The following is a 23181-nucleotide window of genomic DNA, read 5'->3' as shown; positions in this document are numbered from 1 at the left end:
TCACGCTCCCCGACTCCCCCGCGGCCGGGCGAGGCGCTCCTCCTCCGCCTTGTAGCCGCCCTGCGGCGGCTGCGGGCCACCACCACTTGGGGAGAAGGCCGGGCCCGTCGTCCCGCGAGGAAGCCCCACACCCGCACCCCAGAAATCCGCTCCTCAGGGGGCCCTGCGCCAGCTCAGCTTGCAGGGGGGGGGGGGGGGGGGAGTGTGTGTAGGGGGTTGAGTTGGCGCAGGGGCCGTGAGGACTACATTTCCCAGGATGCAGCGCAGCAGCGCGCTTGCGCAGTGCGGCCGGAGGCGGCGGTCTGTTCTCCGCTGAGGAGGAGTGGGGCAGAGGGAGGCAGCGGGTGAGAGTTCAGAGTTCAGCAGCAGCAGCCCGAGCCCATGATTCCCATATGCCCTGTAGTTTCTTTCACCTATGGTGAGTCTAATGTGGCCCGTGGAGGCCTCTGCCCTGCCCTTCCCCAGCCCCCGGGTGGCGGGTAGGCGCGGGGGTTGGGGCCAGCTCCGGGGAGGAGGCGGCGGCCGCCACCCGGGCGTGCGAGTGAGTGAGGGAGTGCGGGGAGGGAGGTGGACGGCGGTGCGGCCGCGGCCTGGCCGGCCAGGGCGGCTCCTCACGGCCCCTCTCTTTCTCCCCTGCCCTTGCTCGGCGCCCCGACCCCTTCACGGCTGCCCTCCCGCCATGGGACCCGACTCTCCGTGCCCGCCGCAGTGCCCAGCCGGCTGGGGGAAGATGCCAAAATGGCGACCGGCAACTACTTTGGATTCACCCACAGCGGGGCGGCGGCGGCGGCGGCTGCGGCCCAGTATAGGTAACGGCTCCCCGCCCTCTCCTCCCCGTCCTCTCCCTCCGCGCCCCGCGGTCGTCCGGATCCCGCCGACACCACGGCCCGCGGCCGCCGGGGCGCCCGGGCACCCGCCCCCGCCGCACCGCCCTGAGCCCCGCGCCCCGCGGCAGGCGCGGCCGGGCCCCGCACCCTCCCCGCACCCCGCCCTTCCCTGCCCCGTTGGACCCCGCCGGGGCCGGCCGGCGGGCGGGCGGGCGGGCGGGCAGGCATCGGGGAGCCGTCCCCCCCACCCCCCGGAGGGGCGAGGGTGGGGGGAGAAGAGACCACCGAGGGTTGGGGACGTGGAGGGCCCCGGAGGTAAAATGGCCTCCCCGCGGCCTTGGAGCGGAGCCGAGCTGCCCGCCGCCGGCCCCTCGCCTTCCCCGGGCCCCTCGTCTTCCCCGCCTCCGCCCTGCCAGCCCCCACCTCTGATCTTCCTTTGGCTCCGGGAACGGGAGGGAGGGAGGGAGGGAGCGAGCGGAGGGGCCTCGCCCCGAGGCTCGGGCGCAGCGGCCTCTACCGCGACGCCCCCGGATCCCAGATAACGTGTCTTTGTGGGCACCTTCCCCTAGGTCCTGAGTCCCCGGCCCGCTACCCCCCGCTTGTCCCTCAAGCTGACTGCCCGTTTGCCAGCGTCGCGGCATCCATCCCATTCCCTTTGGTTTTCTCGCGCGGAGAGGATGTTAATATGCCAACCACCTGTGAATTGTTTAGCTGTGAGACTGGGAAAGATGGGCGAAGTTTCTGGTGCATAGCCTTTTTAACCATTGAGGACGGTTCCAGGTGGATCAGTGATTCTCCGTTGGGGTCTTTCTCCTCCCTGGGGGGCGGGGGGGGGGGGAAGAAATGCGAATGACTTTATACTGAGTCATTGTAATGCACGGGATGAAACCTCTGCCTTCAGATAGCTGTCAACTGCCAAAGTAGCTGTAATTTTTTGTACATCTTGGCAAAAACAAAGACAAAACGATGTGTTTATTGTACTTTCTATGGATCAGAGTAAGGCAGTCTCTTGGTTCAAGTCATAAGCACACAGCTCTTGAGTATTGGCTTTATGTGTGTATTATAACATCGCATACATTTGCATATTAGGTTCATCATAGTTAAACTAAGGTAGTTTCTGTCATCTCATTTACCTTAGGCGAGTTGTGTATTTAAAAAGGGCACATTGGAAAACAGAAAATTTGAGTAACAATATCGTGTTGATTTTTGTGACGTTTGGACATGTATTTTTGAGTTTCCGATTGCCTCATCTGTAAAATGAGGTACTGGTTAGTGTTTGGGGTCTAAAAGATCTGAAGGAGAAAAAAGTTACCTGATTTTATGGACACTTAAGATACAATTTATTGCAAGAGGTACTATTTTATATATTACTGAACAAGAAAAGTCTCTGCCAATCAGACATAATGCCTCCATTGGTTTTTTTTTTTTAAGAAGTATTAACATTTGTAAATGTATTATATTGCTGACATTGGCATTTTTCTGATTGTTGAAAGCCTTAATCTTTCGTGGCGTTTTACAAGTCTGAGGCTTGTGTTGAGAAAAAGGACTGAAATTATATTGTCAGAGCAAAATTTGGGGACATTTCAGACATTAACATGTCGTTTGTTTTACAAGTTTTCATATCGAACAAGCAGAGTTTCAAAAAACCTTTTGTGAAGGAAGAGAACATTGTCAAGCAATTTATTTTTTTGGGAAATGAGAAAGCTAATGGCATCTATGGCCATAAATCTATTGCTAGTGAGCGAGTACCATGTGTTCTGGAAGATGCTTCGTTTAACCATTAAAATTTTTTGTTCATCTTGTACAGTATTTTTCTGTTTTCTTAGTATCCACTAAATGACAGATTTACATCATTAACTGTTTACATACTAAAAATTGATGGGTTTGTTGGAGTTTTTAGTTGTTTTTTTTTTTTTTTTTTTAAGTGTAGGCCCAGATTTAAAAATTTTTGAAGCTGGGCAGTGGTGGCGCACGCCTTTAATCCCAGCGCTCGGGAGGCAGAGCCAGGTGGATCTGTGTGAGTTCAAGGCCAGCCTGGTCTACAGCGTGAGTTCCGGGGAAAGGCAAAAGCTACACAGAGAAACCCTGTCTCGAGGGGAAAATTTTTTTTAATCCAGTCAATATTGTGAGAATATTGAATCCCAGCTTGAGTAAAATAATAATCCAGCTTGCTGAATTGATTGATAGTATGTTTTAAGAGAAAAGACTAGTCTTGATGTTAGCTATGCATATATCACCAAAACTAATTGATAAAACTCTTCTGTCCTTTTACATAGGCATATATGAAAGTTACTGGCATTTAAAAAACAAGAAATCATGTCCAATAATGCTAATGTTTTGAGGAAGATGGATAAATAACATTAATACCAGCAATGTTAATTCTGGCCAGAAATAGTTATAATGGAACTTTAAGAAGTGGAAGAGTTAGTTTGCATGTATATGTTTCTTAATTTGAAAGATTGTAAACTCAGGGGAGGCTTTTACATGTGAATGAATTGTTTCATTGTCATTGAGTATAGATAACTCAGTGAAAATCTGAAATCTCAATTTAATTCTGGTTCTTTGCTTTCTTAGTCACAGCTATATACAATATACTTGACTAAATTTAACTTAGATTCATCTTTCCTCTATGTTGGAAATGGAATACTGTATCTTTCAGGCTCTCTGGCAGTTTGCTCTACCAGGAAACTACATCCCCAGCCCTAGCGTTGATAATTGTAATGATATAATAAAGAGTTAGTATGCTCTATTGTAAAGAGATTATATAAGTTCCAAATAGCTTTTAGAGTGTTTTCATTTATGATAATTCATATTAAACATTTCTGTGTTGAAAATTTATTCAATCTTTGTGCTGCAAAGCCCCACTTACTATTTTTCTTCCTGTTTTGTGTATTTCTTTTAAGGACAAGTAAACCTAACAATGCCATTTGTCTTTCAGAGATTTGCTTCCTATTAGGAAAGAAAATTTTGAATTTGTATATGTGTTTATATATTTCTCATAAGATGTTTAATTTACGGGCACAGGCACAAGACGAAACAGGTTCTCTGATAGAAAATAACCAAGATGGCTTCATGGCACAAAGTGAGCTTAGTTAGAGAATTCTTGTATTTGAGAAGGTCCCAGTACCCACAAGATGGCTCACAACTGTCCGTAACTGCAATTCAAGGAGATCTGACACCCTCAGACAGGTATACATGCAGGCAAAACATCAATGCACATAAAATAAATGGTTAAAAATAAAAAAAAAAAAAAGTAAGCTGGAGTGTGGTGGAGCACACCTTTAATCCCAGCACTTAGGAGGCAGAGGCAGGTGCATCTCTGGGTTTGAGACCAGCCCGGTCTATATAATGAGATCCGGGACAGCCAGGGCTACACAGAGAAACCCTCTCAAAAAACAAGCAAGCAAGCAAGCAAACAAACAAGCAAGCAAGCAAGCAAGCAAACAAATGAACAAAAACTTAAAGAAAAACCTTAGGGAGGTCTACAAGGACTGCTGCTTGATGAAACACTTAAACACCACACTCTAAAAAAAATAAATACATATATAACGTGTAGGGCATGCTAGCCTCAAATTCAACCTTGAACTCTGGGTCTCCTTGCTTCCACCTTCCAGTTGTTGGGATTATAGGTGTTGCTACCATGCCAAGCTGATTCTCTTATTTTTATTTATTTTTTGAGGCAGGGTCTCACATATCTCAGGCTCACCTTGAGCTTACTATGTAGTCAGAGATACCCTTAAACTTCTGATCCTTCTGCCTTAACCTGCACTGTGCTTCTGTTAGAGCTGCATTCACCTTATCCAGCTAGCATAATTCTTTTTCATTTGTTTTTTATTTCTTTATTATTGTATATTGTTTCACATGGGTGTATGTGCATGCCCACTTAAGTGTGTGTCCAGCATATCTGTGGAGATGAGTTTTCAATTTTCAGTAGTTGATTCTCTCCCTCCACCTTATATTTTGGGAATCAAACTCAGTTTATCAGGCTTGTAGGGCAAATGCTTTTACCTGCTGAGCTGTCTTGCTGGCCCTAAGATAATTCTGGGTGGGGGTGGGGAGTTTCCTAATGTTTTCATAACAGAAATCTTTCACCCTCTTGTTTTTGTTTTTTTTGAGACAGGGTTTCCCCTGTGTGTAGCCCTGGCTCTCCTGGAACTTGCTTTGTAGACCAGGCTGGCCTGGAACTCAAGAGATCTGCCTGCTTGCCTCTGCCTCCCTAGTGCTGGGATTAAAGGAATACTCCACCACTTCCAGAAGTACTTGAGTTTTTAAAGGGGTTATGCCATATCAAATATATAATAAAATTATTATAAAGTAATTTCTATTCTCCAGTGAGCAGAAAAATAACCATTTCTTTTAGTATTTTAAACAGCCATTTTCTCTTCACTTACTCTTGAGAAAAACCTTGAATATTTCTTGTCATTTCATGTTTGGTCAAGGTACTTGTCTGTTCTCCAGATAACTTAAATCTTTAGTTGATACTTAAACTAGTTTTATTTCCCTAGATGTAACTTTTGGTGTCATTGATGTTCTGAATGTTACTTACCTTCAATAAAGTTGGCTATTTAAAGTAATCATTTGGCAACATTTTTACCATTCTTATATTTATTGACTCCAGAGAGTGTAAAGGTTGTATAAATGTACAAAATAATCACTCCCCTTATTAGACTCTTACAGGTTTCCTGCTTCAGCCTCCAAGTGTTAACATTCTAGTCATTAGTCACAATGCCTACTTGGTGAGCATTTAAGAATCTGCTAATCAAAAGAAGGCATCTCATCTAATGATTTTGAGATTTCTTTGCATATGTGTTTCTAAATGATGTGTCTTATATTACTAAAATAATTTGGGCAGGCAAATGATCACCTTGAATGGGCTGGTTAGCCAGTGAGTTTAGGTTTTTGATTTTTCTTTTATGCTTTGTATTAGAATGTAGAGTTAATAATACTGTCTTAAAAATAACATTGGTAGGGTATAAAGACTAATTACTAATGTGAGAAGGGAAGGAATGAAAGAAAAAAGACAGACTGTCCAGGTTTTGAAACCAGCCATGAAGATGGAATTTTACTGACCGTTAATTTTTTTTTCAACTTACATGTATTAGTTCTCCCATTGCTGAATCAGAGACCCTAGGATGCATATATTACATATATGAAATAACTTGAAATAATGAACTCCTGCCCCCCCACACACACACACACAAAGGATAGTTACTATTAGACTTCTGGTATTTCCTGTATGTTTTATTAACAGCCTAGGGAGAGGGTTAAAAGAACTGGAGTATAGCTTGGTAAGGTTTTGTTTTGTTTTGATTTTTGCTTAGCATGTCCAAGGCCTAGAATTTAATCCCTAGTATTACTATAAAGGGGGTTGGTGGATTATAGAATGAGTCAAAATAACTCTGTATAGGATGTTGAAGGGAATGTGTACATTTGCTTTAGATTGCCTTTATAGTGGTATACTGTCTCAGAAAGATTGGAATTGGGAGCTAGTTAACTTAAATTGAAATCTCAGCTCCATTTCTTTAGTCAATTGGCAAAATCCCTAACTTCTCTGAGTTTTGATTTCTTCATCCACCTTTTCTCAAGGTGAAGATTAAATACAATATTTCCTAGCCTCGAGCATGGTTTTTAGAAAGCATGCCTCCCATGAACTCACAATTTATGTCTGCCATATGCTAACTATAAAATAGGTGTTGGTGTCAATGGTAGGTCTCAGTTTCAATTCAGTAGGGAAGGAAGAAAAACTCTTACTTACAGTATGATTATTGGGTTCATCACACACAAAAAAATGAAAACCAGTAAGAGTTCAGTAAATTTTCTGTAACTAAATCATATAAAAAAATTAACTTTCATGAGTTGGATATGGTGGTGTTATATACATTTGTGATCTCAGTACTTGAGCTAGCCTGAGTAAATTGAAGGCAAACCTGTTCTACAAAGGGAAATCTTGTTTCAATAAAACAAAACAAATTAGCATAACTAAATTTCAGATAACTCCCGTTTATATAAGTGAGTATTCCACAACTAAGTCCCATGTTTATATACAGCCCTAAACCGATTGAATAAAAATAAAAACAATGAAATCTTTAATACACATTAAGGAAAAAGAGTACAAGTATAGTCCTAAAAAGAGGTTATATTAATGGAGTATTAAAATAGCAAAGCCATTAAATTAACTCTTTAATATAATTCCAGACTTGAGGTTTTTTAAAATCTCAAGTTTTTTTTCAGGTAACTTGCTAAAGGAATCTTAATGGTTGTCATGAAACAGGGTTATACTAAAAGTGTTAGAGAACATCTTGTAAGAAATGATTAAGAGGTGTTTGGAAAAATAAAAGAATGGATAGATCATTAGATTAAGGAAGACGTAGAGGGTTGGGGATTTAGCTCAGTGGTAGAGGGCTTGCCTAGCAAGTGCAAGGCCCTGGGTTTGGTCCTCAGTTCTGGGAAGAGGGGGAGGACTTTAGAGATAGAACTATGCTTCGTTGAGCTAGAATATATACAGTATAGAATGCTTGAAGTAAAGGCATGTTTGTTTTTTTAATAGTCAGCTACATTATTACTTAGAAATGCAATAACTGACAGTGTTAGAACTACTTAGATATATTTTTAATCTACTTAGTAAAGGTTGAAGAGTCAACACAGTCCTTATCCACAAATTGTTCATGGCACCACTCTATGAGGGCACAGAATTAAGGTCATTATTCAAGGGTAGCATGTTTTAATGTTTGATAAAGCCTTGTGAAGTGTAACTCTTAATACATAGAAATCAAGTTAATAAAATGAATGTGTGCTTTTTGTTTCTTTGAATATTCTGTATGTTAAAAGACATTTGAAAGATATAATTCATGAGATACCGGTACTTCATTTTTGTAGTCTGCATTCAAAGAGTTTACACCTGTGGGGCTCAAATGCAGAGACAGATGTAGCTTCATACAAATAGCTATGCTATGGTAGCAGTCATTAACTTTAAAAAAAAAAAAGTGTGTTTGTGTGTGTGTGTGTTGTTTTGAAGAGCGTTAGGTGCTCTTAATGGCTGAGCAGTCTCCCAAGCCCCTGTTCTTGACTTTTCATGAAGCTAAAATAGGAAATTGGAGGATCTGATTAAAAATATTACTGTATTTGGAGACAGTTATGTTCTGTGGTCCAGGCTGACCTGGAACTCACTGAGTAGTCCAACTACCTTCAAACATGAGATAATCCTGCTGCCTCAGCCTTCAAAGTACTTACTGATGTGAGACATCATTCCTGGCTTTAAAAAATGTTTTTATGGAAATCTAGAGAGATGGGTCAGCAGTTGAGACACCAGAGTTCAGTTCTGAGGACCCATAATAGCTGGCTCACAACTGCCTACAAGTCCAGCTCCAAGGAATCCAAAACCCTATTCTGGTTTCCTAGGTAAACACACACACAAATGTGTGCAAGTAAGTAAATAGGGTAAATAAATAAGACAGGGCTGGAGAGATAGCTCAGCAGTTAAACATACTTACAGAGGACCTGAGTTCAGTTCCCAGCAACCACATAGTAGTGGCTTACTATCCCAGACTCCAGTTCCAGGAATCCAACATTTCTCTTCTGACCTTCTCGGGCACCAGGTGTGCATGTGGTGTAGATATAGATGCAGAGAGCACCTGTATACATAAACTTTTCTTTAAATTTAAGTCTTTTTATATAAATTTAATTTTATATGCATTGGTGTGAAGGGTGTCTGATTCCCCTGGAACTGGAGTCATAGACATTTGTGAGCTGCCATGTGGGTGCTGGGAATTGAACCGGAGTCCTCTGAAAGAACAGCCAGTGCTCTTAACCTCTGAGCAATCTCTCCAGTCCCTAAATTTAAGTCTTAAAAAATAATAAAAAATAAATACTTAAAAATACTTTTTGGTTGGGCAGTGGTGGCGCATGCCTTTAATCCCAGCATTCAGGAGGCAGAGGTAGGTGGATCTCAAGAGTCTAGTCTACAGAGGGAGTTCCAGGGCAGCCAGAGCTACACAGTTTTTATATACTACATTTCTGAAAGTTGTACTTGATTCCTTTAAAAGTTCACCAGCCTTTTTTTGTTTTTGCGTTGTTTTTTGAGACAGTATTTTGATAATGTAACTCTCCAAACCAGCGTTGAACTCAAAATGTCCACTGCTGCCCCTGAATTTGTGACAATCCTCCTTTAGCTATTTGAGTACTGAGGATTACAGAGTACAAGACCACACCCATCTTCATCTGATTTTCTTTAATTTTTCATTTTGTGGCTTTTGGGGACAGGTCTCTGTAGGAGTCCAGCTCCGACCTGTGGAAGGGTTCTTGGGGGAAGAGAGAAGAATGAGGAAATATTAGAACTATAGGTGGAGATGGCAAGAAAGTGGCACAGGATAGCTTCGGGAGGGCCCTGGGTCAATACCCAGCCACCTTGAGATTTTATTCTAATGGGCAACGTACAGCCAAGTGTAGACCCTTCAAAACACCTGGTAACCAAGCCAAAAAAAAAAAAAAAAAAAAAAAAAAGGAGCTTTCCAATTCTTTCATGTCTCTACAGTACAGAAAATGTTATTTGGACAGCATTCAGCACCCTTTACCAACTGCTAACAAAGGTCACACAAAGCCTACCACACTTTCTGGCATGCTAGTCCTGAAAGAATGGGCAGTTTAGGAGAGGTGAGAAACCATATCTCCAGGGTTTTTGTTTGTAGTTGAATGCAGCTGCATTGACAGACAGATACTTGTGTCAGTTTGGGATTTTGCTTTCTTGCCAGCTATTCTTAAATTATCCTATTTTTTGCCTCTGGACTTTACCTTTCTCTATATCTGCATATCTTTCTTTACTTCTTACTCTGTGGCTTGCTGTGTGGCTGGCTGGCTGGCCCCGGAAGTCCTCCTCCTTCCTTTCTCACTTCTTGATCTTCCTTCCCAGTTTTCTCTTATTTATTTTCTCTGTCTATCAGTCCTACCTATCCTTTCTTCTGCCTTGATATTGGCTATTCAGCTCTTTATTAGACCAGTCAAGTGTTTTAGACAGGCAAAGTAACACAGCTTCACAGAGTTAAACAAATGCAACATAAAAGAATGCAATATATCTTTGCATCATTAAAACAAATTTTCCGCAGCATAAACAAATGCAACACATCTGAAAATAGTGTTCTGCAACAGCTAACTACTCCTGGGCATTATTTTTTTGCATGGGCACAGCACATATGTAGAGATCAGAGAACAACTTGTGGAAGTCAGTTTTCTCATCTGTGTAGGTCCCAGGTATTGAACTTGGTGTGAGGCACATGACTTAACCTGCTGAGCCACCTCACCAGCCCAGTTTTGTTCTTTGTGTGTTCATTACAGGGTGGGAGGTGTGGCAAACGTGGAGTATATGGAACCAGACTGAGGTTGACATCTGGTTCTCCTCAGTTGCTATCCAATTTATTTTTTGGAACAAAGTCTCACTGAATGTGGCACTCAACAGTGGCCAACAAGCCCCGTAGATCTGCCTGTCTCTGCCTCCCTTGTGCTGGAATTACAGGTTTATACTACTGAACCTGGTTTTTTTAAATGTGCATTCTAGAAATTAGAGCTCAGGTCCTCAGGCTTGCCTAGCAGTCATTTTTATCAACTAAGCCATCTCCCCACCCCTTAACTATTTTAATCTTTTTGATACTGCTGTATATTTTATGTCCACCACCAGCTGAGGCAAGAGGATCACATGGTCAGAGCTAGTCTGGAATACATAGTAATAACCTTGTCTCAAAAAGAAAACACTGAAGGGGACTGGAGAGGTGGCTCAGGGTTTAGATACTGGCTGTTCTTCCAGAGGATAGGGGTTTAATTCTCAGTGTCCACATGGCAGCTCAAAACCATCTATAACTCCAGTTCCAGAGTGGCTTCTAAGGGCACCAGACATCCACATGTTACACAGATATACATATAGGCAAAACATTCATATGTATGAAAAATAAATAAAAGAAAACACTAAAGACTTCTACTTCCTAGAGACCTACACCCTCAATGTGTTCTATTTTTATTTTGGTATCAGTTTATATCACTAAATATGTCTATTTTACTATATATAACTTATCCAATCAACTTTATGCAATTATTTTTATCTTCTGCACTCATAGTTTTAGATGTTGTACATGCTTTCCTCTTTTCCTAAATTCAGTGGTAGGCTTTCTTTAGATAGTATACTACATCACTAGTTCACCTGAAGATAGCAGCATCTCATTCTCTGCTTTAAGAATCTTAAAACTAGGGTGAAGAGATGACTCAGTGGTTAAGAGCACTAGCTACTTTTTCAGAGGTCCTGAGTTCAATTACCAGCAACCACATGGTGGCTCACAACCATCCATAGTGGGACCTAATGCTCTCTTCTAGCATAAAAATATACATACACATAGAACACTCATATACATAAAGTAAATAAATACATCTTCTTAAAAAAAAAAAACCTTAAAACAACCTGGTGTTAGTGGTATACTCCTTTAATCCCAGCACTCAGGAGGCAGGGGCAGAGACAGGCCAATCTCTGAATTTGAGGCCAGCCTGCTCCACAGAGTGAGTTCCAGGGCAACCAGGGCTACACACAGGGAAATCCTGTCTCAAAAAACCAAAATAATAATAATAGTCTTGAACCATTTGTGCTTTGCTTCTCTTTCCATATACCCTCCCCCTCTTGTATTACAGTTTTTACTGTTGTTGTGTTCTTTGGTTTGTCTTCTGTAATTTAGGTCAATTTTAAAACTTTAAAAACAAAAACTTGCCGGGCAGTGGTGGTGGCGGTGGCGGTGGCGGCGGCGATGGTGGTGCACGCAGCGCACGCCTTTAATCTCAGCACTCGGGAGGCAGAGGCAGGTGGCTCTCTGTGAGTTTGAGGCCAGCCTGGGCTGCAAAGTTAGTTCCAGGAAAGGCAGAAAGCTACACAGGAAATCCTGTCTTCAAAAACCAAACACACACACACACACAAAAAAAAAAAAAAAATTTGCCTTATTTTGACTGTAAGTAGTAGTCACTGTGGAGCCAAATACCAGGCTATGGTTCTGAATCCTACTAGAAACCATTTGCAATCCTGTACCACTTAATGGAACATCTACCTAGTCTAAAGTTAAGGTGGATTTTTTTTCGATTGTACTTTTGTCCAACTGTGAGATCATCTCATGCGTTCATACCTTTGTTGTCATTGCCATGATTATCATTTGTTTAGGACAGGGTTGGTTGGCCTCAAACTTACTGTGTAGTCAAGGATGACTTTGAACTACTAATGGTCTTGCCTCTACCTCTTAAGAACTGGAATTATAGGCATGTGTCACCAGGCCTAGTGATTATATATCTTAATTTCTGTTTCCTGTCTTCATCTTTCTGTCAGAGGTTTTGTACTTTGACTGTGAACCATTGATCTTGCTCTGATCTCTAGCCTGCTGCATAGCTTTAGACCTGGGCTTTCATCTTTCTCCATGGTTTGCAGAATTTATCATCTTGCTTTATGTATTGTTTAGTCTGAGTGCGTATATAATAGTAAAACTTTGCCTCACATGTCTTTAAGAAGTACTTTTTCTCCATAGTTAAGCTGGGCACAGAATTCTACAGAATAACCACTTTCTCTTGAATTTTGAAGACATCAGCCTACTGTCTATGACTCACTAGTATCTAATTTTCTATTGATTCTAAAATACACTATTTTCCTCTCTAGAAAATTGAAGGACTTCTTTTTTGTGTTGAAAAATTGGAAAATGTCTCCAAGTTGGTTCCTTGGTTGGTCAGCTGATTGAATTTGAAAATACCATGATTCCCTTTAGCAGTAGAAATATTTCTTAATTTCATTTACTTTTTTTTTTCCTTTTTTTAGAATGCTTTCTGGTTAGATATTGGACCGCTTTTTCATATTTTTATCTTTATTTTTTATATATATATATATATATATATGTAAAATACATAAGTCAGGCTTATCTCCTGACTAGTGTAAAGTTTTTGTTTTATGAAACAAATTAGAGGTTTTGAATTGTGTTACTTTGATATATTTAGTTCCTGCACTGTCAGACTTATCCTGCTTTGCAGTTGAGAATATGCTTTCTTTAAATACCTGATAATGAATTGTCTGTCACCATTCAGGGTTTCGTTTGTTTGTTTGTTTGTTTGTTTTGAAGAAAACAGCAAGGCTCAGTGAAAAATCTTATTTATCTTGAGACAGGGCCTTATTATGTAGTACTGATTGGCCTCGGACTCTGTAGCTCACACTTGTCTAAAATTCACAGCGCAAAGAGGTTCTCATGCCTCTGCCTTCTGAGTGCTGGGATTTAAGGCATTTGCCACCATGACCACCCCAAAGAACTATTTCAAGGCTTCTAGCTTAGTTTTTGGTAAGTGGCTAGGAGACTGGTCACTATCTTCCAGAGGAAATCCAAGAATGTGGAGTAATTTTACAGTGTAACATTAACCGTTTTCTAGATACTTTGTTTTTATTTTACTTTATTAATCTTTTGAGGCAGGATCTCATCTAGTGAGGCTAGCTTAGAAGCCTCGCTACTTCCCAAGTACTGGCTTTACAGGTCTGCACCACTATGTCTGGTTTCTTTTACATGTTTAACGTTGAAGGAAGTAACTTCTTTTATGTTTAACTCTTGAAGTGTTTCTTTTCTTTCTCTTTTTTTTAAATTTTTTTTATTTTTTATTTTTTTTGGTTTTTTGAGACAGGGTTTCTCTGTGTAGCTTTGCGCCTTTCCTGGAACTCACTTGGTAGCCCAGGCTGGCCTTGAACTCACAGAGATCCGCCTGGCTCTGCCTCCCGAGTGCTGGGATTAAAGGCGTGCACCACCACGGCCCGGCTTTTTTTTTTTTTTTTTATGTGTTTGGGTGTCTTGCCTGAATCTGTGTCTGTGTACCACTTGTGTGCCTGGTGCCCTCCAAGGCCAGAAGAAGACATTAGATGCCCTGAGTTACAGACAGCACCATGTAGATACTGGGAATCAAACTCAGGTCCTCTGAAAGAGTACCAAGTGCTTTCTTCACTGCTGAGCCATCTCTCCAGCCCCCTTTTTTAATAAACTTTCTTACACATAGTTATTAATGTTGGGGGTGGCGGTTGTTTTTGGAGGGAAGTGTTGAGACAAGGTCTCTTAGCCCCGCTGCCCTGGCACTTGCTATGTAGACCAGGCTGGTCTCAAACTCACAAGAGATCTGCTTGCTCTTACCTCCTGTGGACTGGGATTAAAGGTATGATCACTATACCCAGCTCACATTTTTTGATGTTCTATTTAGTTTCTCTCCATTTAAAGCTAACTAGATTCTGTTTATTATTCACAGAAGATTAGTGCGAGAAAGCTTTTGTCTTTACAAATTGAAGTCAGTTAAATCTTACATTGTATGCCGGGCAGTGGTGGAGCACACCTTTAATCCCAGCACTTGGGAGGCAGAGGCAGGCGGATCTCTGTGAGTTCAAGGCCACCTGGGCTACAGAGTGAGTTTCAGGAAAGGCGCAAAGCTACACAGAGAAACCCTGTCTCAAAAAAAAAAAAAATCTTACATTGTATGTAGGGAGATGACACCTTTTATTTTACTATTATAAAATAAGCAAATCCCTGGATTTTAACTTGATATTTTGAACTTGGTATTGACTTAAACCGCCCTTCCTGCATTCAAATTCCCACTGCTAGGGATCAAATTCAGGGCCTTTCTCACAATAGGCTTCACCCTGGTCTTTGACCTGAATTTTTAAAGTAAATTTATTGGCTCCTGTATATTTGATTGGATTAGTATAAGCTAGTTTGATCATCTATATCATAGCATCTTATGGGGGAGGGCATATTTGGAATTGAAAGAATTTCTGGATGGCTTTTAAGACAATAGAGAGTCTTTAATTTGAATGAAAATCAGCTCTGCTACTCTAAGAATTGGGACCACGTAATGTTTTTGGTAGAAGTTCCAGTTCCAGGGGCTGGTGAATGTAGCTCAGTTGATAGAGTGCTTGCACTGTGTGGAACACTTCAGTTGGATTCCCCAGCATATGAACTAGGTGTAATAATGAAATCCTCTAATCCTGCACTCCAAAGACTGAAGCAGGAAAATGAGGGATTCAAAGTTATCCTCAGCTACATAGTAAATTTAAAGCCAGTCTGGAATTCAGGAGCCTCTGTATCAAAACAGCAACAAAAATAAGTTAAGGTTCCAGTCCAGATGATGAGCATAGGGATCTGGCTGTGTGAAAAAGAACTGGGTTAGGAAGCCCTGGGACAGAGAGAGAGGGAGAGAGAGAATGTGTGTACGTGTGTGTACTTACTGCCCTAGCATCATTTTTATAAAGTATTTGGGAATGGCGACTTTGTGATTTATTGTTCAGACTGAGACACTGGAAGAGTGACAGAAATAATATGAATAATTCCACTGAGACAGGAGGCATAAATGAGAGCATATGGTCTTCCTCCTTTAGTCATGCATTTTCTAGGGTTAGGATCAGGCAATGTAAGTCACATTGCCTACCTAGTTGACTTGTTTCCACTCTATTTATTCCCACCTACTTTTTATCCTATAGAACATCTTTGGGGCCAAGAAATGTGGGCCTGTACTAAAAAAAGGAATGATGGGATTAATGGAAACAATTAGAGTTGACTGTGTATGTGTAGGCTCTGCGTCATGGATAAAGAATGAATAATTGTGCCTGTACCAATAATGAGCGTTAAGTTTTTTTTGTTGTCACTCATTATTTCCTAAACTGTAGTTATTTACATGACATTTTCATTATACTAATGTAAATAATGTGAACATGAGATTTACAGTATAGGGTATGATGTGTTTAAATTATATGCAAATACTGTGCCAGTTTAGAAACTTAACAATTTTTTGTTTTGGTAAAGATTCCACCCAGGGCCTTTGCATGTGTCAGGCAAGAAGCTCTACCACTGAGCTACTGTGCCCTTTAAGCAAGGAATTGAGCATTATTGGATTTTGTTATTTATTATTTATCTTATTTTGACCTGGAGCCAGTTTCCTACCGATACCAAAGGGTGATTATATAAGAATCCAAGACTATATCTGAATTTTAACATAACTAAATTCCTTCTTGGACAATGTAGTCTATATATGTAAAATCAAATCTAACTAGTTAAATGTTTAATACAAATCTCGTAGACCTAGTGTGTTTTTATTTTAGTTTTGGGGACTAGATCTCATGTAACCAAGGATGACCTTGAATGTTTGATTCCTGCCTTCCAATTCCCAAGTATTAGGATTATAGTTGTGTATCTCCACAGCAGTTTTATGAGATTCTGAGATTTGAGCCCTGGGTTTTCAGTACATATACAAGTGTTGTATTAACTGAGCTACATTCCCATCGTGTGCACGCACACACACATTTAAAACATGTGGACGTCAAAGCACAACTTATGGGAGCCTGTTCTCTAAAGAATGTCCAATTATGAGCCATTGAGAACATAAAAGTGCAGATGACCTGAGTTAAATTATCAGAACCCACATAAAGGTAGAGAGAACCAACTCCACAAAATTTCCTCTGACCTCCATACCCACACATTTCTCTCTCTCTTCCTTTCTTTCTCTCTGTCTCTCTGTCTCTGTCTCTGTCTCTGTCTCTGTCTCTCTCTCTCTCTCTCTCTCTCTCTCTCTCTCTCTCTCACACACACACACACACACACACACACACAATAATTTTTCTTAAAGAATGTCAGGTTGAGGCTAGGAATGTAGCTTTATTAGTAGAGCCTTTACCTAGCATATGTGAAGCCCTGATTTCAATTCCCAGCACTGCAAAATAGTAAATAAATGAATAAATTTTTTAAAATGTCACATTATCCATAAAAAATGAAATGTTATTTAGACAGATTTCCCATTGTGAAAATGTGAGGTTATCTTTCTCGTTCTGTAATTATCATTTATGCAGAAAGTGTTGGCTAGTTTTATATTAAAATATGGGAACTTCAGCCAATAGAAATTATAAGTTTCTTTGGGCTCTAAGTTTTTTGTTTCTGTTTTTGTTTTTGGGTTTTTTTTTGTTTGTTTGTTTTTGTTTTCTTTTTCATATTGGACTGAAATCTGGCACCCTGTAACTTCCATCTGTTGGTTCTAGTTCTTTTCTCTGGAGCAGCATGGAGTAAGTGTCTTCTTTTCGAAGGCAGCTATCATCTTTTCTAGAATCTTCCATTTTTTATATGAAATAAAATCCTTACCTATAAGTTTCATTATTGATTTCCTTTGGTCAAATTTTAGTTGATTGGTATTTTCCATAATGCAGGTTAAATATGGTGACCTAAAATACTAATTTTATAGTCTTTCTATGCTGCCATGCACATCAATACAGAATACACTGTACTTTATAACCCATAAATCACATACTCGTAATTAGTGCTATCAGCAGTTCACACACCCCCAGCTATTCTTAACTGTCGGCTCGTACTAACCCTTGTTGTTAGCCAAAACAGTTCAGCTATTGGGTGTCTCTGCTTTTGAGAAGGAATGTGTACCTTGGTAGTACAGTCTTAGCAAGTGAACTTTTAATGAAAATTAAAAACTATGCCATCTTGTGATAACAGCTGTATGACTTGAGTTTTATATAACACAGAGTCTCATTTTAAAGAAGTTAAAGTAACATTTCTATAAGACTTTTAGGTGGAATTCATTTGATTACTATTTTGGAAAATGCTTTTGCCTTTTGAGGCTTAGATGGGAATGACTGCAGAACATCTGCCTTAGGGCCTTTTACAACAAGCCCTATTAAATTTCTAAAAGAACTTAACTAATGAAGTGCTACTTGTAAGCTGGAAATTTTATCATATATTCCATTGTAAGTTGTATAAGATTTAATTTAATCTTTGTTGAGATTTTTAATTATATAGAATAAAATAAAGAACTTTATATATACAAATGCTTTTTTAAATTCCTAATTCGGTATAATTTTTTTCCTTCCTGGTGTTTCATATCTTTATTACTCTTGCTTTGCCATGTGATTCATGATCTGATGCATAATATATGTGAATATATAAAGTATTGTGATTAAGGAATGAAAATTTAGTTTAAAAAATAATAACTGGTAATAGTATTGAGTAGAAAGTATTGAGTTCAGCTCCTTAGCCTTCTGTAGTCACTAATTCTATTACTTGAAAAATATGCTTTTAGTTGATAATTTTAAGATGATTCCTTGATTTTAAAAATTAAATCATACTTCCCGTGTTTTTAAGTTGATAAGTGATTTTAAGATGACTAACTGCCTGATTTTAAAATTAAATTATTATATTTATTCTTCTACTTCACCATATAGCCAGCAGCCAGCTTCGGGTGTAGCCTATTCTCATCCAACTACAGTTGCTAGCTACACTGTCCATCAGGCTCCAGTAGCTGCTCACACAGTTACTGCTGCTTACGCACCAGCAGCCGCCACAGTTGCAGTTGCCAGGCCCGCTCCAGTAGCTGTTGCAGCTGCTGCAACAGCTGCTGCTTATGGAGGCTACCCCACTGCACACACAGCAACAGACTATGGTTACACCCAGAGGCAACAAGAAGCACCACCACCACCACCCCCAGCTACTACACAAAACTACCAGGTAAGAAAACAACTAGCTTCAGTAGCCTTAAAGTGTACATTAATGGGTTCAGATATAATAGAAGGCCTAAGCCAGTACTTCTAAATGTACTTACAGTGATAAAGTGAATGATTTCCTGAGTGTTTAAGGGTATGATCTAAGCATTAAGTTTCTTTACAGTGGATTTTACATTAATTCTCCTTTGCTAGCTTTACCCTACTACACATACGTGTCTTTATATGTGTTTAAGTTTTTTAAAAGGTTACACAAATTATTGTTTAAATGCTTTCATTTTACCCTAAGTTTATGGAGAAAAGAAATTACATAGGAAAAATGTTCTTTGTTTACACAAGTGAGCTTTACTTGTCCATTTGGGATAGGGAAGTTTGAAGCTCATAGTTGTAAGCTACATTGAATAAATATTACATGTTTTCTTGAAATTTATCAGAGTTGCTGGTCCCCTTGCTTATACTTTTATGCTGTATGTATCACCTAGTCCCATGGAAATTCTTTCTCTAATACCATAGGATTTATCTTTAAATGTAAAATTACAGTCATGGTGGGGTTTTGTTTGTTTGTTTGTTTGTTTGTTTGTTTGTTTTGTTTTTGGTGGGTTTTTGTTTTTTGAGTAAAATGGGTTTATTTGATTAAGTTATATATTTAAATGTTTTGAAATTCTCATTGAAATCAAACATACTGCTTGAAGTGGTTTTTATTTTTAAAAGTTCAAAATTAGTTGCATTTGTATTAAAACTTGATTGTATTACTATTTACTATTTATTATATTTATATTTATTGTTAATGATCTATTTCCTTATGATAAACTAGTAATTTGATTTAGTGGTATTGTATTGAAACTATATGTCTAGGCTTATAACTAACTATGTTTTATTTTTCTTTGTTATATTTTTACATAGTAAGGATTTTTTCCTGCCACTTAAGTCAAGGCTTTTGTTTTTCATTTCTTCTCTTAGGACTCATATTCATATGTAAGATCCACAGCCCCTGCTGTAGCTTATGATAGTAAGCAGTACTACCAACAGCCAACAGCAACTGCTGCTGCTGTAGCTGCTGCTGCCCAGCCTCAGCCTTCTGTTGCTGAAACCTACTATCAGACAGGTGGGCTTTATGAGCATAAACAGTTTGAGTATCAATGATTGAAATATATGTTTGGGGTATTCTAATGAAAACAAACTGCAGAATCCATCTACAATGGTTCTATTAATGTCCTTGTTTTCTACTACTATAATGCCATTGAGTCACAAGAGGATGATTAAGAGAAATGATGGTGTCTGTTTGTTCTGGAAGTGTATGCTGTTTGTGGTTTACAGCATAGGATTTCTGTCTTGCTGAAATCAACTGTACAAAAGAAACTGTGACACTAACTTGTACCACATGCTATACCAGACATGCGTCATTTATAATACTTGACTGTCTTAGTAACTAGTTGGTACTTTTATGGGCCCATATTTTTATCTGTAATGACAGGTGGTTCTGTTACCAACCACTGATAATGGGTTTCACTCCCCAAGTTTGTAAAACTTAATTGTTAAACACCCCCACAACTCTTTTCCAATCCACTGCTACGCCCAGAGTACTGAGTCAGCTACATCCACTGAACATCCCTAATGTTAAGTATAGTTCAAGTGCAGAAAGTTTTTTGTCTGTGTAGAAGCCTCCATATTTGTAGACTTTAAAGGATGGACTTATTACAGACTTGAGAACTTGACCAAAATAAAATAACAACAACAACAAAAAAAAAAAAAACATTTTTAAGGAGCTTTATTTTAAAGCTGAGGAGCTAGAAATATAGCTCAGCTGGGATAGCGCTTACCCTGTTTGCATAACGCCCTAGGTCCAACCCACAACTTCATATGCTGCATGTCTGTAACCCCAGGATTTGGTAGGTGGAAGTCGGAGGACCAGGAGGTCAAGGCTATACTTCAGCTGCATAGTAGATTTGAGGCTAGCCTCGGCTATATTAGACCCTCTTTCAAAAAAATACTGAGGTCTGAAGATTGAGCAATATCTTATTTTTGAAGGTAGATTAGAACCTTTGGTTTGCAAAAGGTCAAACTGGTTTCATTATCATGAGTGAGAAGTGATTTCTTTTCCCTCTCCATCTCTGTTCTTTATACACATCTATACATGAAGTAGCTGCCCATCTCTTCAGTGTCTCTGATGTTTTGATTTTGTAAATCTCTTAAAAGTTGGCAGAGTGCTTGCCCTGAAAACTATTTTGAAGGTGGACATCCATGTGTTTATAATCCTAGCATGTGGGAGGCATGAGTTTGAGGCCAGGCTGGGCTTTCTAGTAAATGTAAGGCCCTGTCTCAGAATGTGTGTCTATAAGTTGCAATGGCTGGCCTTTTTATGATCATTTCTCTGTTTGTATGTATGTGTGTGTACACACACACACACAAACACACACACACACACGAACTTCATAGTTATTCCAAGACTAGTCTTGTGCTTAAGAGTGCTGAATTATGTGAGAGTCAGAAGATCTTGATTGATTGATTGATTAATTTTTTTTTTTTTTTTTTTTGGACATTGACTGACTTTTTAGTTATTTAGGTTTTAGATATTAGATTTTTCTGTAAAATACTATCTTAATCTGTGTTCTTTGGTTTGGGTATAGGTAAGTTTAAAATTATCTTAACTGAGCATCAAGTAGGTTTTTACTCTTGTATTTGGGCATTTCTCAGAAATGAAACCGTTAATGAGTGACTAGTAATTAATGAGAAATATGATTAATAAGGTTTTTTTTCATATTTTGAATATTGTCGAAGACAAAGTTTAGTAAAACATGAATAGTAGCCATTTAAGAATAGCTTTTTTTTTTTGTAATGGCGCATGCCTTTGATCCCAGCACTCGGGAGGCAGAGGCAGGCACATCTCTGAGTTTGAGGGCAGCCTGGTCTACAAAAATGAATTCCAGGACAGGAAGGACTGAACAGACAAACCCTGTCTTAAAAAAACCAAAATAAATAAATAGAATAGCTTTTTTTCAGGCTATTTGGAGAATAATATTTGTGAGTGGAGTTAAATTCACTTGAGTAAATTGGCAAAATGCAGTTGATGGTATATGAGCAAGTTTCAGGATTAAGCACTGATTTTTTTTTTTTTTTTTTTTTTTTTTTTTTTTGGTTTTTCGAGACAGGGTTTCTCTGTGTAGCTTTGTGCCTTTCCTGGAACTCACTTGGTAGCCCAGGCTGGCCTCGAACTCATAGAGATCCACCTGCCTCTGCCTCCCGAGTGCTGGGATTAAAGGCGTGCGCCACCACCGCCCGGCAAAATTTTTAATATGAATTAAAATACAAATTTAGCTCTCTCTGTTCTGTTTGCAACATTAAGCCTTTCAAGTAGACTGATTTATTTAAATACATATCCACAAGTTATACAGAAACTTTTTAATCTGTCACTTATAAATAGAACAGCTCTTCTGGTTGTAATTGTGATGAACTGTCATGCCAGAAATGAAGAGACATTTGGGGAAAGGTAGTAACTGAATTTACATGTTTTATTCATATTAGTAGTAAGAGCTGTATCATTTGCTCAGAAGAAATTGCTAGCACTTCTGATTGCTATTGCTTTTACTACTTTAAGTATATTGTTACAGTGACTGGAGTTACACTTCTCTTCTTCTGATATCTTTCTTGCTTTAGCTCCTAAAGCAGGTTATAGTCAAGGTGCAACACAGTATACTCAAGCCCAGCAAGCTCGACAAGTGACAGCCATAAAACCAGCCACACCAAGTCCAGCTACCACTACTTTCTCCATTTATCCTGTGTCCTCCACCGTACAACCAGTGGCAGCTGCGGCTACTGTGGTGCCGTCCTACACTCAGAGTGCTACTTACAGTACCACAGCAGTTACTTATTCTGGTAAGACTGACAAGCTGTATTTAAATGGTAAAGAAATTGCAAAGCACTGACTAGACACTGTCCTGATTTCCTCTGGAACTATTTCACTTGTAGTAGCAGGAATTAAATTAATTGATGGTTGTTAAGTATTTGCACCTCATGTGACAAAAGGTCCATATTATAAGCAGTGTTGTCGATGGCGGTGGTAGTAGAAGCCCTAAGCAGATAATATACTGCCCTTTTGGGGGAATTTGAAAGCTAGTCATGTGTTCTGACCTAGCTCTTCAGTTGGAAGAGATAGCATACAGTCTACTGCAGGATTGTTTTCTGATAGTGAATTTGAAAATACAAGGTTAACACTTAAAGACAACCATAGACAAATGATGTGTATTGTTTCTTTGGTTCTTGGTGAGCTATTTCTTCGTATTTATTGTCATAAATAAATAGTCCCTGAAAATGTTGGCAGCTTTTTTTATAAACATCCATGAAATTGTGGTTACATGACACACCTGTCTTAAATAACAATGACTTGATTTCTAACTAAGTAATTAATTTTGCAGGGATGAAAACTGCATGTGTATTTTTGTAGACTCCTGACTTGGTACTGCTATATGTGTATTGCTTGTATTCTTTAATACCCTATCCTGTTCTGTGGAGGCTTTAAGGTGACATAGACAGTTTGAGTTCTTAACCTTTTTCTGCTTTGCTATATTCTGAGTATCAGAAGTCTAGTTAATGAATTTTAGAAGATACCTTTGTTTTTCTCAGATTTCTTATCTCTGACTCTAGGAATACAGTGGAACTAGGCAAGCAGATAGTTTGAGAAGAGCAACCTGTGATATTTCAAGATGAGACTGTAGATGTATGTGTGCAAAGCCTTGTGTAACTGATGTGGTTGTTATTTTATCTTAGCAACATGTGGAACCAAATCGGAATGAGGAAAGGGTCTGTTTTGGTGGAAGCTCCACCTTAGCCCCTGGCATCCATATA

General features: G+C 39.5%; 1 protein-coding gene across 2 annotated transcripts in view; it reads left to right on the top strand.

Moving 5' to 3' along the window:
* The first annotated feature begins 244 nt into the window (after positions 1-244).
* Positions 245-23181, top strand: part of Zfr (zinc finger RNA binding protein) — a 65029-nt gene continuing 42092 nt past the window's right edge. Inside the window, exons 1-5 of one of the 2 annotated variants that reach the window (XR_009382101.1) lie at positions 245-418; positions 710-809; positions 18064-18346; positions 19300-19444; positions 21994-22212. Coding sequence is in view for 1 of the 2 variants with exons in the window: in XM_059276562.1 (XP_059132545.1) it covers positions 382-418; positions 710-809; positions 18064-18346; positions 19300-19444; positions 21994-22212 (784 nt within the window). In the remaining variant the exon portion in view is untranslated. The remainder of the gene's footprint in view (positions 419-709; positions 810-18063; positions 18347-19299; positions 19445-21993; positions 22213-23181) is intronic. The other variant, XM_059276562.1, reaches the window with a different exon arrangement.

The sequence above is a fragment of the Peromyscus eremicus genome, chromosome 11, assembly GCF_949786415.1.
Source record: "Peromyscus eremicus chromosome 11, PerEre_H2_v1, whole genome shotgun sequence".
Classification (NCBI taxonomy): Eukaryota; Metazoa; Chordata; class Mammalia; order Rodentia; family Cricetidae; genus Peromyscus; species Peromyscus eremicus.
This window is presented reverse-complemented; position numbering and strand designations above follow the sequence as displayed.